Source organism: Bos indicus, chromosome 1 (genome assembly GCF_029378745.1).
Source record: "Bos indicus isolate NIAB-ARS_2022 breed Sahiwal x Tharparkar chromosome 1, NIAB-ARS_B.indTharparkar_mat_pri_1.0, whole genome shotgun sequence".
Classification (NCBI taxonomy): Eukaryota; Metazoa; Chordata; class Mammalia; order Artiodactyla; family Bovidae; genus Bos; species Bos indicus.
This window is the reverse complement of record NC_091760.1, coordinates 23,585,668-23,603,093: the sequence shown is the minus strand read 5'-3', so window position 1 is coordinate 23,603,093 and position 17,426 is coordinate 23,585,668. Positions and strand designations below refer to the sequence as shown.

At 37.0% G+C, this 17,426-nt stretch overlaps 1 protein-coding gene across 3 annotated transcripts in view; it reads left to right on the top strand.

The window, feature by feature from the left end:
- The window catches only part of LOC109560994 (multidrug resistance-associated protein 1-like), a 97,442-nt gene that overhangs the window by 32,122 nt on the left and 47,894 nt on the right, over positions 1-17,426 (top strand). For 2 of the 3 annotated variants that reach the window (XM_019963459.2, XM_070786472.1), the window contains exons 7-12: positions 775-840; positions 6,728-6,865; positions 8,088-8,234; positions 10,441-10,525; positions 10,621-10,687; positions 11,090-11,216. In XM_019963459.2, the coding sequence (XP_019819018.1) occupies positions 775-840; positions 6,728-6,865; positions 8,088-8,234; positions 10,441-10,525; positions 10,621-10,687; positions 11,090-11,216 (630 nt within the window). The remainder of the gene's footprint in view (positions 1-774; positions 841-6,727; positions 6,866-8,087; positions 8,235-10,440; positions 10,526-10,620; positions 10,688-11,089; positions 11,217-17,426) is intronic. The other variant, XM_070786475.1, reaches the window with a different exon arrangement.

The window sequence follows — 17,426 nt, the reverse complement described above, 5'->3', positions numbered from 1 at the left end:
CTGGATATTAAATAATTGTAAGTTAAATTTTTAGGAATGGAATTACATTATCAGGAATTTATCTAGAGCCCTAAAACATCCAAGAGACTCCAATATTAGGTACAAGTATTCTAAATAAAAAATATGCTTTAATCACACAAACGATATAAAGGATGTTAGCTTGTAAATGTGTACTTTGTTAGATATACAAGTACCTATTATTGCATATAACATAATTGTGGCAATATTATTGGAGAAAATCCTTAAGACCAAATGACCAAATGATAATAAGTATTATAAATAAAGTTTTACATTATAAATAGTAAGTTATATAATACATAATATTTGCAAAAAAAGCTGGTATGTGTATATATATATTATATATGTGTGTGTGTGTGTGTGTATATATATATTTGTGATAATAGAAGTACCATAGGAATAAAGATTTACATACATATAATTGATAGAGTTTGGGGAATTTTTCCCATTTTGATTGAATATAGATACTTTTATTCCATTTATAACAAAATTTTTCTGAATAAATATTATATTTTCTACTCTTTTGGAAAGTGTACAACTTGTTTTTATTTTACTGCTAGCTACTTTTAAGTTTTAAAGTATTTATAACTGTTATCCAACATTAACAGAATAATGTATAGATGTTATAATATAGTTTTTATCAACTAAATATTATATAAAATAGAGGAAGTAGATTGCATTTTTAAAAATAGTTATGTAAATTAAAGTATTAGCAACTTTTATCAAATATACTGTCATTTTCTTTCCATTATATAGAAAAATCAAAGGAAGAACAAAGACAAACAGATAAAACTGCTCAATGAAATCTTACATGGAATTAAGGTAATAAAAAAAGGACATGCATTTAATTTATCTATTTAGAATACAGCAATAAGTTAACCAATAAATGAATCTTTTAGCATTCTCAATATCAAAATAATGAAATATGTATAATTTTGAGAGAGTAATTTAGATTTCAGATGTATAAGATTTCTTACATTGAAATAGCATTTAAATAAAGCCAAATAAAATGTAAGGTGTTTTTTTGTTGTTCTCAACCAACAATTAAACACAAATATCTCAAAAGACACAAAATATTACTCATTTTTAAAACAGAAAGTTTGGAATGAAGCAGGGAAGAGTGGCAGGAACACTGTCATCAGTGTGGAGGTAGACGCATGGGGAAAGTGATGAGAGGCCATTCGGTTTCTTTTATACAGAAGAGAAGCCGTCATACAAGTGTATTTTATGAAAAAGAGTGAAAGTGTTCATCGCTCAGTCATGTCCAACGCTTTGTCACCCCATGGACTAGAGCCCGCAAGGTGCCTCTGTTCATGGAATTTTCTGGGAAAGAATACTGGAGTGGGTTACCATTCCCTTCACCAGGGGATCTTCCCGACCAAGGGATGGAACCCAGGTCTCCTGCATTGCAGGCGGATTCTTTACTGTCTGAGCCACTTATCTCACTATTCTATAAAAAGTACGTTACTGATTATTTGTTTCCTATAAAAACTACCTCCACTCCACACCACTGACATTTTCTCTGTGATAAAATGAGTGAAGCTTTATAAATTTTGCATAGAGATACTCCTCAATTTTGGAGAAGGAAATGACAATCCATCCAGTGTTCATGCCTGGGAAATCCCATGGACAGAGGAGCCTGACAGGCTACAGTCCATGAGGTTGCAAGAGGAGGACTCAACTTAAGACTAAACCACCACCACATTCCTCAATTTACAATGGCTTTGTATCCTGATATACCCATCATAAGCTGAAAATATCGTTGTCGAAAATGCATTGAATATACCTAACATACTTATTACCATAGTTTAACATATATTTACATCACTTACATTAGACTACAGTTGGGCAAAATTATCTGACACAGAGCCTATTTTATAATAAAAATGAAAGTGAAGTTGCTCAGTTGTGTCTGACTCTTTGCAACCCCATGAACTGTAGACTACCAGGGTCCTCTGTCTGTGGGATTTTCCAGGCCAGAATACTGGAGTGGGTTGTCATTTCCTTCTCGAAGGGATCTTCCCAACCCAGGGATTGAACCCGGGTCTCCTGCATTGCGGGCAGACACTTTACCATCTGAGCCACCAGGGAAAGCATTGAAAAGTTCACTAATTTATTGAATACTGTACTGAAAGTGAAAAACAGATTGGTAATATGGTTGCAGAATGGTTGGTAGTATATTCGTCATTTATCCTCTAGATTGTCTGGTTGCCCAGCACCATGGCAGAGTATTATATCACATAGAAGTAACCTGGGAAAAACATCAAAATTTGAAATTGGAAGTGCAATTTCTACTGAATGAATATTGCTTTCACACCATCCTAAAGCTGAAAAATCCTAAATTGAATCACTGTATATCAGAGATCATCTGTGTATAATTTCAAATCCTATTGCACTTGGATTATAGCTCATCAGATTTTTCTAAAGCACAAAATTTGCAAAGTTCACATCGAATTTCCTTCTGACATTTAAAACTCTATCGGACATTTCCATCCACCTGCAATGCGGGAGACCTGGGTTTGATCCCTGGGTTGGGAATATCCCCTGGAGGAGGGCATGGCAACTGACTCCAGTATTCTTGCCTGGAGAATCCCCATGGACAGAGGAGCCTAGCAGGCTGTAGTCCATGGGGTCACAAAGAGATGGACACAACTGAGCAACTAACTACAGTGCAGTTCAGTCTCTCAGTCATGTCCTACTCTCTGCAACCCCATGGACTGCCTCACTCCAAGCTTCCCTGTCCGTCACCAACTCCTGGAGCTTGCTTAAATTCATGTCCATTGAGTTGCTGATGGCATCTAACCATCTTATCCTCTATCATCCCCTTCTCCTCCGCCCTCTATCTTTCCCAGCATCATGGTCTTTTCACATGAGTCAGTTCTTTGCATCCGGTGGCCTAAGTATTGGATTTCAGCTTCAGTGTCAGTCCTTCCAATGAATATTCAGGAGTGATTTCCTTTACCATTGACTGGTTTGACCTCCTTGCAGTCCAGTCTCAAGAGTCTTTTCCAACACCACAGTTCAAAAGCATCAATTCTTCAGCACTCAGCTTTCTTTATACACAAATAAATTATTTGTGTATTTGTGTATAAATAAATTGTGTATAAATAAATCCACAGAATAAACCCACTGTATGTACATACTGATTCACCTTAGAATCAGTAAATGATATGCTGCATTGTGCTGTATAACATTTTTATAAAAATATAAATTACTGAAGTGAAAGACTGTTAAATTGAAGATACCTTGAAAGGAGACTGATATCCATGAATAGCAATAAGATTGCCAGGAGAAATATCAATAACCTTAGATATGCAGACAACACCACCCTTATGGCAGAAAGTGAAGAGGAACTAAAAAGCCTTTTGATGAAAGTGAAAGAGGAGAGAGAAAAAGTTGACTTAAAGCTCAGCATTCAGAAAACGAAGATCATGGCATCTGGTCCCATCACTTCATGGGAAATAGATGGGGAAACAGTGGAAACAGTGTCAGACTTTATTTTGGGGGGCTCCAAAATCACTGCAGATGGTGACTGCAGCCATGAAATTAAAAGACGCTTACTCCTTGAAAGGAAAGTTATGACCAACCTAGATAGCATATTGAAAAGCAGAGACATTACTTTGCCAACAAAGGTCCATCTAGTCAAGGCTATGGTTTTTCTAGTGGTCATGTATGGATGTGAGAGTTGGACTGTGAAGAAAGCTGAGGGCCGAAGAATTGATGTTTTGAACTGTGGTGCTGGAGAAGACTCTTTTTTTTTTTCCCATCATTTCCCCTTTATTTTTTTTAATTTAAATTTATTTTAATTGGAGGCTTTGTATAGAACAGTCTTTTGGAGAAGACTCTTGAGAGTCCCTTGGACTGCAAGGAGATCTAAGCAGTCCATCCTAAAGGAGACCAGTGCTGGGTGTTCATTGGAGGGACTGATGCTGAGGCTGAAACTCCCATACTTTGGCCACCTCATGCGAAGAGTTGACTCATTGGAAAAGACCCTGATGCTGGGAGGGATTGGGGGCAGGAGGAGAAGGGGATGACAGAGGATGAGATGGCTGGATGGCATCACCGACTCAATGGACTTGAGTTTGGGTGAACTCCGGGAGTTGGTGATGGACAGGGAGGCCTGGCGTGCTGGGATTCATGGGGTCTCAAAGAGTCGGACACGACTGAGTAACTGAACTGAACTGAAATTTAATTCAGATTATTCTATAAAGTCACACATCCTCAAAGTATATGATCCAGATGCACCTTGCACCTCTTTGTGGGTTAACTGAGACCCCCAGCATCCATTAGAAAACAGTGATGTATGTTTATGTGCTGTTAAGTATTGATATTGATAAAATGAAATTTGTTTTATCAGTAGGACTAAGACAGTGTAGATAAAAGAAATTTTCTCAAGATCTAAGCAAAGTTCAAGATTTAAAATAGCAGTCCCAGCAGTAAATACACTAGAATATTGGAAGAGGTCCAAATGGAAATCAGTTAGGATAGTTTAAAAGTCGGGGCAGTTTGCATCCATGGTGTTTGAAAACAGGTGTCATAAAGCCTCTCTCTAACAATGGTAATGGCTTAGCATTTATCAAACATTTTCTGTATGTCACACACTGTACTTATCACTATATCTGTTTCCTCATATAATTCTTATAAACCTAAAGAAAAAGATTTCTCATCTTCGTTTTACAAATAAGGAAACAAAGTGAGCAGTTGAGGGTCATGCCTGAGTTCACAGAGCTGGTAAGAGATTATTAGAGATTTCCAGAGGATTCATAGACATATAGATAGATAGATTAATAGATAAACAAAGATTTATTTTAAGCAACTGGCTTATGAGTATAGGCAGTGACATGTCTAAAATCTGTTGAGCAGGCTGGAAATTCCTGCAGGACTTGATGCAACAGCCTTGAGTCTGGAGGCAAAACCCCTTCCATCTCAGAGAACCTTAGTTTTTTCTCTTGAGGGCTTCAACTGATTAGATTGGGCTCACCCATCTAAGGGGCTTCCCAGGTGGCTTTAGTGGTAAGGAACTTGTCTGTCAATGCCAATGCAAGACACGTAAGAGATGCAGGTTGATTCCTAGGTCAGGAAGATCCCCTGGAAAAGCAAATGGCAACCCACTGCAGTATTCTTGCCTGGAAAATCCCTTAGACAGAGGAGCCTGACAGGCTGCAGTCCATAGGGTCACAAACAGTTGAATACAACTTAAGCAACATAGCTTGTTACCACCCATTTAATGGAGAGAAATCTTCTTTATTTAAAGTTTAATGGTTAAAAGGTGAATCAGATCTAAAAATTACCTTCACAGTAACATCTACTGGTATTTGATAAAATAACTGGGCAACATAACCTAGCCAAATTTACACATAAAACTAACTATCACAAAAAACTAAGATCATGGCATCCAGTCCAATCAGTTTATGGCAAATAGGTGGGAAAACAATGGAAACAGTGACAGATTTTATTTTCTTGGGCTCCAGAATCACTGTGGTCAGTGACTGCAGCCAGGAAATTAAAAGATGCTTGTTCCTTGGAAAGAAAACTATGATAAATCTAGACAGCATATTAAAAAGTAGAGACATCATTTTACTGGCAAAGGTCCACATAATCAAAGGTATGGTTTTTATAGTAGTCATGTGTGGATGTGAGAGTTGGACCATAAAGAAAGCTGAGTACTGAAGAATTAATGCTTTTGAACTGTGATGTTGGAGAAGACTCTTGAGAGTTCCTTGGAAAGCAAGGAGATCAAACCAGTCAATCCTAAAGGAAATCAACCCTGAATATTCATTGGAAGGACTGATGCTGAAGCTGAAGCTCCAATACTTTGGCCACCTGATGAGAAGAACTGACTCATCTGAAAAGATCCTGATGCTAGGAAAGATTGAAGACTGGAGGAGAAGGGGATGACAGGATGAAATGGTTGGATTGCTTTATCAAGTCAATGGATAAAAGCTTGAGCAAACTCCAGGAGACAGTGAAGGCCTGGTGTGCTACTATCCATGGGGTCACAAAGAGTTGGACGTGATTGAGCGAATGAACAACTGAGACCTGGAGATTGAACAACAAAAGAGACCTGGAATTTGAATGCTGGTCTGTCTATCTCTAAAAAGTATGTGGTAAGCCACTGCATGATTCTCCATCTCAGAAAATAGTTTGCAATCTCAAAACACCTGTAACCTTTCAGAAAATGGCTTGACATCCCAAGACATAAGTTTTCAAGAAATTGGGAGGCCGGGGGAGAAGCTTAACTATTAAAAGATGTGAAAAGAATAGAATTGAGAGTTGGACCAGTGGAAAAATTGTCAGGATTAAACTAGACAGAGGGCTTCCCTGGTGGCTCAGACATGTCCATAATGCATCCATGGACAAACAGTCAAACATACCTGAGCGACTCTCACTTTCACTTTCAAGCTAGACAGAAACTGCTTTGGAGCTCATGCCAGGAGCTGGGATGTTGTCAAAGTCTGGCTCAGGAATAAGCTAGTAGTGGGTAAGAGAGACATGAGTAGGGAAATGGTGATTTCCTCCTCCCACTCACCCTAGAAAAACACCACAGGAAATATTTTGACTCAGTTGAAAACAGGAGTAATTTACTTCATGGGTACCGTTTTCACCTTCACAGTTACGAGTGTGTGTGTTACAGTGTGTGTATTTGTACGTGTGCCTGTTTTTTTATTCATTCTATGATATTGATTGTCATCATCTGACTTCTTTACAGATTCTCAAACTTTATGCATGGGAACCCTCCTATAAAAAGAAGATTATTGAAATTCGAGAACAGGAATTGGAAGTTCAAAAATCAGCTGGGTATCTTGCTGTATTTTCCATGCTAACTTTAACTTGTATTCCATTCTTGGTGAGTGTGTATATTATTTCCTGTTTTGATTTTCAAATTTGATTTGCATATTTGCCTTCAAATTCCCTGGAATTAAGGTTTCCAAAGTGAAGTCTTCTATATCTAAATTTAAATTTTTCAATCTTAAAAAATATAACCTATATTTCAGAGTTCCTTTTCAGCTCGATTATTTTTCTTGATTAACCCCTTTTAAGCAAGACTGAAAGGCACACTATGTAGAGTTGGAAAGGGACGTTACATTTATTAAGTGTTTCTACCGTGTATCAGACAAGTTATATGCATTTTATTTCTTTCTTGCAATAATAAGATATTACTTTTCTCATTTCACAAGAGGAAATGGAAATAGTTTGGAAATATCCTCAAAGTTATAGAACTAGTATTTGTAGGTGAATTGATACAAATTGAAGTCTCTTTCTTTCTGTCACTTCATGCAAATATTGGGAATCTCATGCTATTTAAAGAGTATAAATTGCCTTGAGATATTGAAGCAGTGGCTGGAAGCCAAAGAATAAGAAAACTATGTATAACTGAAGGATCAATTTTAGCCACTCTCAGTAGTGATGGGATCAGGAAACATTCTATATGTCTCCCCTGTTGTTAATTTAAAATATTATTATTTTTTATTTAAACAAACATGTGGATATTATGAAAGTAAAACAATATTTACATTTGGAATACTTTAGTAAAAATAGCCAGGAAGCATTTGCTTAAGACAGTCTTATGTACATGATAAATAGTCAATACAGTCTCATGCATAAATGAATTTTTCTGCCTTTTCTAAATGAAACTTATGCAAGTAAATATAAATCTTACTAAGCATGATTTATTTATACCTTCTTCAGTTAATATTAAGACACAGAGAAAGTAAAATTTCTGCATATGAGACAATAGGTATGCATGCATCACTGGAAAAAATTTACATAAAACTCCATTTTGAAGGAAAAAATGAACTGCTGTATGTTTTAAATGGTGATAATTACTTCAGTGAAAATGTGCCATGTCAAAGAAGGGCACTGGACCACATGTTCGTAGGATGTCATTATCTAAGATACTTAATTGTATGATCTGTACTAAACATTTATTTCATATTCTTCAGCAATAGTACTAAATAGTACCAAATTTTGGTAAACAACAACAATAAAGGTTATTGAAGATTTCTTTCCTAATTTTGAGTCTGTATTAATAATTGCACATTGGAGAAAATTACATGTCTGCTTTTAAGGTGTCCCTGGCAACATTTGGTGTCTATTTCTTACTGGATGAAGAAAACATTTTAACAGCCACTAAAGTGTTCACGTCTATGTCTTTGTTTAATATCTTGAGGCTTCCTCTGTTTGATTTACCGATGGTGATCTCAGCTGTGGTCCAGGTACATCCAAATTATCCTTAAACTGAGAATCATTCCTCTACTGAAATCTTTAGTTTTGCATATTTCATTTCTTAATTTTTTTTAATATTGTTTTTTGTAGTTGTTTTATGCTGCTTTCAAAATTTCCCTAAATTAATGAGCAATAGAGAATATAATCGGAGAAGGCAATGGCACCCCACTCCAGTACTCTTGCCTGGAAAATCCCAGGGATGGAGGATCCTGGTAGGCTGCAGTCCATGGGGTCGCTAAGAGTCAGACATGACTGAGAGATTTCACTTTCACTTTTCACTTTCGTGCATTGGAGAAGGAAATGGCAACCCACTCCAGTGTTCTTGCCTGGAGAATCCCAGGGACGGGGGAGCCTGGTGGGCTGCCGCCTATGGGGTCACACAGAGTCAGACATGACTGAAGTGACTTAGCAGCAGCAGCAGCAGAGAATATGATAGAATGAAAAGAATCATGTCTTCTCTGCCTGTGCTTTTCATCTATAAAAATGACTTTTAAGCATTTCAACATGTGACATTGTTTTCTTTGCTAAGTGTTAGTTCTCTTGTTTAGCTTTTTAAAATTTGGTGTTTGACACTATGCCACCAAAGGGTTTATTTTCTGTTTTCAATTGAAAAATTTTAAGTAAGTAATTTGTACAGTACTAGGTCTGAATTTTCCCAGGGTTCAGCAAAACTTCATCTGTGCTGAAAGAATAAACTAGGGAGAAAAGTGCACTGATAATGTCAGTCTGCCAACCAACCTTGTATGAGGTATCTGGTTTAGCCTGCTTTTATTGTAATCTCCAATGACTGAAGCCTCTTTAGATGCTATGATGAGTAGAAGGCAGCTAAAACCATAGGAAATCCAAAGAAGTGAGTTCTTTTATCCCTTTACCCCTGCTGCTGCTGCTAAGTCACTTCAGTTGTGTCTGACTCTGAGCGACCCCATAGACGGCAGCCCACCAGGCCCTACTGTCCCTGGGATTCTCCAGGCAAGAACACTGGAGTGGGTTTCCATTTCCTTCTCCAATGCACGAAAGTGCAAAGTGAAAGTGAAGTCGCTCAGTCGTGTCTGACTCTTAGCGACCCCATGGACTGCAGCCTATCAGGCTCCTCTGTCCATGGGATTTTCTAGGCAAAGTACTGGAGTGGGGTGCCATTGCCTTTACCCCTAGATTTTCTCAATTAAAAATTTTCAATATCAAGTTTGGATATTCACCCATCAAAACTTTTTCAAGTCTGGTTTCATAAACAAAGTGAATTTTTGCTTACTGGAACTAGCTCTTTGATCTAAGAACTTTTCCTTTTAATTTATATAAATTGAGATATAGAAATTATATCTGAAGAGTAACATAATTCTATAATAAATAGCACTTAAGCTATTTTTGTTCCATAATACTGTTTTTATATTCTTTTGCTAATAATCACCAGCAGAGGGCATAGAAGTACTATTGATGCTTTTAACACATTTCACAGCACACTTCTCTTAAAAAAAAATTCTTAGAAAAATAGTTCTGTTTTGCTTTTGAAATTATATTCTAGCTAAAGGTCTGGTATCCCAGAGTGTTTTCCAGTTCCTAGTGGTATGCTACTACTGTCACTAAACAGATGAGAACAATTGTCAAAAAAGAAAAGAAAAGAAAACAACCTTGCATACTGATATGACACACTTGGTAAACAAAATCACAGCTTTTAATTATATCTTATCCATTAACAGTAGACACATCCTAACAGAAAGTGAATAAAAACGTACTAGAGGTTTCATGCAAGTGAGTGTCAGGAGAAAAATGATTCTATTTATCCTATCTGTAGCAAAACATTCATAGCTATTCTATTAGTTAAATGTTACCATTGCCAAAACTGCTATTTTGTTTATGCTCACAAGCAGATTTCATTCAACCAACCTGAGGTTGCTCTTAAAAACTAATTATTCTATGATTATTAATTAATCAGTTATCATGTTTTTGCTAGAATGTTAAGGAGAATTTTTGGTTTCTAACTTCTCGTGTTTTCCTGCATACATATATTTGTTGTGATTTTTGATTCTTGAAACTTCTTTTTCTTTATCGATGGACTTATTTATAAACATTCAAACAATGCAAATCATGCTTGCTGAATATTTATATCAATATCTCCAGTTTACATCAAAAACTTTAAGATGTTTTTTAGTTTAACTTCTTCTTGAAACCCAAAAATTCCATCTGCGTTTATTTTGATAGACAAGAATATCACTGGTTCATTTGGAAGACTTTCTCAACACTGAGGAACTTCTTCCACATAGTATTGAAGCAAACTACATAGGAGGTTAGCAGTTCTTTTTTGTGTTTAATATTTATTTGACTTCTGGGCTGAAGACAATTGATTCTAAAATACATTTCTGTATTTATTTTTCTTCCTAGATCATGCCATTGGTTTTATAAATGCTTCCTTTTCCTGGGATAAAACAGGGATTCCAGTATTAAAAGAGTAAGTCATGATTTGGGGAAAATTAAAAACAAAACAAAAAAATTAGCATAGATTCTATCATACTTCATGTGTTTATTTTTTAGAGGTTTTAAGCAGAAGATGAATCTATTGGAATTTGTAAGATTTTTTTAAAAACCTCTCACTGCATCTTTCATCTTTATGATTGTTTTACAATCTTTTTACCCCCTGTTCATTTCCTCTATTTTCTTTGCAGCATTTACTGCTTGCATTTTGAAAGGTTGGGTGTTTGTAGAATAATGTAGGACAATGTAAATAGCAGCAATTTCAAGGATGATGCCCTGTATATAGTGACTTGTGATACAGTGACTTTTCTGGGAATATACATTAAAAACAATTATAACAGAACTTCCTATATCATCTCTTTCTTTATTTGTTGTGCAGCTTGAACATAAAGATTCCAGAAGGAGCTTTAGTGGCTGTTGTAGGGCAAGTTGGGTCTGGAAAATCATCTGTGCTTTCTGCAATTCTGGGGGAAATGGAGAAACTAAAAGGAATAGTCCAAAGAAAGGTAAAGTCAACAATGCATTCTTTGCACATCTCCTAGTGTAATGGACTGCAGCCAGCACATCGTTAGTGTCAATAAGAATTTATCAAGTTGAATTGAAGAACGAAGTATTTAATGAGCATTTCTAGTTTGTAACAAACATTTAAATTTCCACAGAAATTGATTAGCTATGGATGGATTAGTCAGAGCATTCTGTCATCCATATACTTCAGCAAATCATTTAGGAATGCTTATGGTAATTGTTTGATGATATTAACTAAATTGCAACCAATTATGGAGAAACGAATGTAGTTTATAATATAATTTGATTAGGTTTCTAATTATCATTCATTGCAATGTTTCCTAAGTAATTACGGCCATTCCATTTCTAAGAAATGGTGTAGTTGCTCACAAGAAGGATCTCTGACCTAGGAAAACCTCAGGAAAATAATAATTATGAATAGCTTACATTTAAATTTCAGCTTTTGGACTATGGAGAGGTCTACTTCCAGCCATTTGTTCTATTCTTAAAGGTCAATAGGAATAAGAATTCAACAAGTTCTTCATCAGCTATTTCTTTTTTGAAGTACTAGGCTACCAATGAATTTTTCCTTAGACCTAACTATCTAAGAAGGTAAAATATTACCTAATCACTCCTTCTCACTTCTGACAAGATGGAGAGGCTCTATGGATATGAAACTAGTGTCTTCACAGTTTTTTATTTTTTTTCTCTAGGAAAAATCAACTCCAGATCTTTTTATTTTTGTTCATGATATATCATTTCCTTGTGTCTATATTTATTCTCCTCTGGAGAAGGAAACCTCAGCCCCCTCCAGTATTCTTGCCTTGAAAATCCCATGGACAGAGGAACCTGGTGGGCTATATTCCATGGGGTCGCAAAGAGTCATTCTAGGTCTTTAGTGATTAATTGGTAAAGAATCCATTTACATTGCAGGAGTTGTATTTGGGTTCCATCCCTGAGTTGGGAAGATCCGCTAGAGAAGGGAATGGCAACCTGCTCCAGTATTCTGGCCTGGAGAATTCCATGGGCTTTGTAGTCAGACACAACTGAGCGACTTCCAAGTTCAAGTTCAATTTCATGTCTTTATATCTTTCCTGATTCCAGGTTTTTAGTGATTAATTTTTTATTTATTTTTCTCTCATCGATACAGTTTCTTAGTTTGGAATCAAGCATACTTTCAAGGACTTTTTCTTTGACAAGATTACACTTAATAAATACCACTACTTTTAACTTAAAATATACTATCTTTTCTCCTTATGTTCTCTTTAATGACAACAATCAGCCATTTCTCTGGTGATCAAGATGGCTATACATTTTCCTAGCCCATATCAGTTCAGTTCAGTCACTCAGTCGTGTCCAACTCTTTGCGACCCCATGAACCACAGCATGCCAGGCCTCCCTGTTCATCACCAACTCCCAGAGTCCACCCAAATCCATGTCCATCGAGTCGGTGATGCCATCCAACCATCTCATCCTCTGTCATCCCCTTCTTCTCTGGCCCTCAAACTTTCCCAGCATCAGGATCTTTTCCAATGAGTCAGCTCTTTGCACCAGGTGGCCAAAGTATTGGAATTTCAGCTTCAACAAAGTCCTTCCAATGAACACCCAGGACTGATCTCCTTTAGGATAGACTGGGCGGATCTCCTTGCAGTCCAAGGGACTCTCAAGAGTCTTCTCCAACACCACAGTTCAAAAGCATCAATTCTTCAGCGCTCAGCTTTCTTTATAGTCCAACACTCAACATGACAACTGGAAAAACCATAGCCTTGACTAGACGGACCTTTGTTGGCAAAGTAATGTCTCTGCTCTTTAATATGCTGTCTAGGTTGGGCATAACTTTCCTTCCAAGGAGTAAGTGTCTTTTAATTTCATGGCTGCAGTCACCATCTACAGTGATTTTGGAGCCCAAAAAAATAAAGTCTGTCACTCTTTCCCCATCTATTTGCCATGAAGTGATGGGCCCAGATGCCATGATCTTCGTTTTCTGAATGTTGAGCTTTAAACCAACTTTTTCACTCTCCTCTTTCCCTTTCATCAAGAGGGTCTTTAGTTCTTTTTCACTTTCTGCCATAAGGGTGGTGTCATCTGCATGTCTGAGGTTATTGATATTTTTCCCAGCAACCTTGATTCCAGCTTGTGCTTCCTCCAGCCCAGCATTTTCCATGATGAACTCTGCGTATAAGTTAAATAAGCAGTGTGACAATATACAGCCTTGATGTACTCCTTTTCCTATTTGGAACCAGTCTGTTGTTCCATGTCCAGTTCTAACTGTTGCTTCCTGACCTGCATACAAATTTCTCAAGAGGCAGATCAGGTGGTCTGGTATTCCCATCTCTTTCAGAATTTTCCACAGTTTATTGTGATCCACACAGTCAAAGGCTTTGGCATAGTCAATAAAGCAAAAATAGATGTTTTTCTGGAACTCTCTTTCTTTTTCCATGATCCAGCGGATGTTGGCAATTTGATCTCTGGTTCCTCTGCCTTTTCTAAAACCAGCTTGAACATCTGGAAGTTCACGGTTCACGTATTGCTGAAGCCTGGCTTGGAGAATTTTAAGCATTACTTTACTAGCATGTGAGATGAGTGCAATTGTGCAGTAGTTTGAGCATTCTTTGGCATTGCCTTTCTTAGGGACTGGAATGCAAACTGCCCTTTTCCAGTCCTGTGGCCACTGCTGAATTTTCCAAATGTTCTGGTATATTGAGTGCAGCACTTTCACAGAATCATTTTTCAGGATTTGAAATAGCTCAACTTGAATTCCATCACCTCCACTAGCTTTGTTCATAGTGATGCTTCCTAAGGCCCACTTGACTTCACATCCCAGGATGTCTGGCTCTAGGTGAGTGATCACACCATCGTGATTATATGGGTTGTGAAGATCTTTTTTGTACAGTTCTTCTGTGTATTCTTGCCACCTCTTCTTAATAGCCTCTGCTTCTGTTAGGTCCCTACTATTTCTGTCCTTTATTGAGCCCATCTTTGCATGAAATATTCCCTTGGTATCTCTAATTTTCTTGAAGAGACCTCTTGTCTTTCCCATTTTGTTGTTTCTCTCTATTTCTTTGCATTGATTGCTGAGGAAGGATTTCTTATCTCTCCTTGCTATTCTTTGGAACTCTGTGTTCAAATGGGCATATCTTTCCTTTTCTCCTTTGCTTTTTGCTTCCCTTCTTTCCACAGCTATTTGTAAGGCCTCCTCAGATAGCCATGTTTTTTTTTTTTTTTTTTGCATTTCTTTTTCTTGGGGATGGTCTTGATTCGTGTCTCCTGTACAATGTCCACGAACCTCCATCCATAGTTCATCAGGCACTCTGTCTATCAGATCTAGTCCCTTAAATCTATTTCTCACTTCCACTGTATCGTCATAGGGGATTTGATTTATGTCATACCTGAATGGTGTAGTGATTTTCTCCACTTTCTTCAATTTCAGAATGAATTTGGCAATAAGGAGTTCATGATCTGAATCACAGTCACCTACCAGTCTTGTTTTTGCTGACTGTATAAAGCATCTCCATCTTTGGCTGCAAAGAATATAATCAATCTGGTATCAGTGTTGACCATCTGGTGATGTCCATGTGTAGAGTCTTCTCTTGTGTTATTGGAAGAGGGTGTTTGCTATGACCAGTGTGTTCTCTTGGCAGAACTCTATTAGCCTTTGCCCTGCTTCATCCCGTACTCCAAGGCCAAATTTGCCTGTTACTCCAGGTGTTTCTTGACTTCCTACTTTTGCATTCCAATCCCCTATAATGAAAAGGACATCTTTTTTGGGTGTTAATTCTAGAAGGTCTTTAGGTCTTCATAGAACCACTCAACTTCAGCTTCTTCAGTGTTACTGTTCGGGGTATAGACTTGGATTACTGTGATATTGAATGATTTGCCTTGGAAACGAATAGAGATCATTCTGTCATTTTTGAGATTGCATCCAAGGACTGCATTTCGGACTCTTTTGTTGACCATGACGGCTACTCCATTTCTTCTGAGGGATTCCTGTCCACAGTAGTAGATATAATGGTCATCTAAGTTAAATTCACCCATTTCAATCCATCTTAGTTCACTGATTCCTAGAATATCGATGTTTACTCTTGCCATCTCCTGTTTGACCACTTCCAATTTGCCTTGATTCATGGACCTAACATTCCAGGTTCCTATGCAATATTGCTCTTTACAGCATCAAACCCTGCTTCCATCACCAGTCCCATTCACAACTGGGTGTTGTTTTTGCTTTGGCTCCATCCCTTCATTCTTTCTGGAGTTATTTCTCCACTGATCTCCAGTAGCATATTGGGCACCTACTGACCTGGGGAGTTCCTCTTTCAGTGTCCTATCTTTTTGCCTTTTCATACTGTTCATGGGGTTCTCAAGGCAAGAATACTGAAGTGGTTTGCCATTCCCTTCTCCAGTGGACCACATTCTGTCAAATCTCTCCACCATGACCCACCCATCTTGGGTGGCCCCACATGGCCAGTAAGTATCCTTTAAAAATATAATAGTGTGATATATGATTTTATTGACATATTGATTTTATTTTCATTCAGTTTCTTTAATTTTCACAAAGCAACAATTGAGCATATACTATGCGCCTGGCATAGTACCAAGGAAATAAACATGAAGAGGATATGCTACTTTTATTAAAGAGTTCATAGTCAAGTGAGGGAGATACTAAGATCATTTACAATAAATATTTTGATTTTTGAAATGAAACAGTATAAAAAGCAACAAATTCTGCTTTTAAGAGTTAAAAAAATAATCAAAATAGGTAGCCTTTTATTTAATCTTGAAAAATGATTAGGAGTTGATCAAGATGAAACCAATATCAATTTTAAGTTTCACATGATACATACATGATAATAATAAACTTAAATTTTAAGGATCAGATTGAATAAGATAATGTGCGAAGACCTAGACTAGTTCTTGGCACAGAGTCAGCTGGCTCCCTGAGAGTTTTTATGGTTATTGTTATCTTCATTATGATTGTTGAGGGGCTCGTGGTAAGACTTAAAGATTATTTCTGATACTTTTGAGGATTCATAGTTAGGAAAGTGTTCATGGTGATAATAGAAACAATAACACTGCTATTACTAATCATAAAGTAGAGAGGACTCACTTTGTTTATATTAAGCTAGGGATGTGAAAGAGAGACAATATTATCTGTCTATATAACTGGCCACTTTGTTCTTTAGGAAGCTTATTAGTCTGGATCAGTGGCAAGATTTTAATTATTTAACATTCTGAATTATTCCACATTCCATACTCTCAGTTATTTCCTAAAACATGTCTAATCCTAAATTTATATTATCTGATTATCTCTAATTTAATAGTAATGGGCTTCCCTGGTGGCTCTGATGGTAAAAAAAAAAGTCTGCCAGCAATGTGGGAAACCCAGATTCAATCCATGTGTTAGGAAGATCTCCTGGAGAAGGGAATGGCAACCTACTCCAGAATTCTTCCATGGAGAATTCCATGAACAGAGGAGGCTGGAGGGCTACAGTCCATGGATGGGGTCACAAAAAGACAGACACCACTGAGTGACTGATGCTTTCACTTTCAATCATAATAATGGCATGGCCAACCTAACATTTAGTATTTATAAGGTGCTTTTGTTTACATCTTTCTGTTTCTCAAGGTTTCACATTCTCAATTGTTTGATGCATATCATTACAGTGTTCAAATTCTAAGATCCCCTATTCCCAGTATCAAAGGTTTATATCAGACATCATTCATGCAGCATATCCAGTATTCAGTGTTCTTTGATGGAACATCAGAGATTTAGAGTCCATTTTTGAATTAACCAAACTTCTATTGTAGTTATATTATTAAGAATGAAATGAAACAAATACACATTTTCATTTGTATGTGAGATGTAATGATAATACATGGAAAGTTTTACATCTCTGTGAAAATTTATCAACTCTTTTTCAGCTCCTGTTACACCAATACCTCAAGTCCATATTTCTCAATGTAGTATTTAGTTCCTATTTTATATTATACACCGTTTCCCCCTGTTCTGCATTCTTCTTTCCTGTGTTCTTCACCCTCTGTTCTCCTTATCTTGCCTGATGTATATCAAGTATTCAGAATCTCCATCACCTGAGGACTGATTTATTATGCTATCCTAATCAAGGTTATTCACTAAGCGAGGTAGTTCAAGAGCAATTACTTTTGTGTTCAAGATCAAGTCAGATCGAATTATATTATTTTGGCTCAAAATCCAT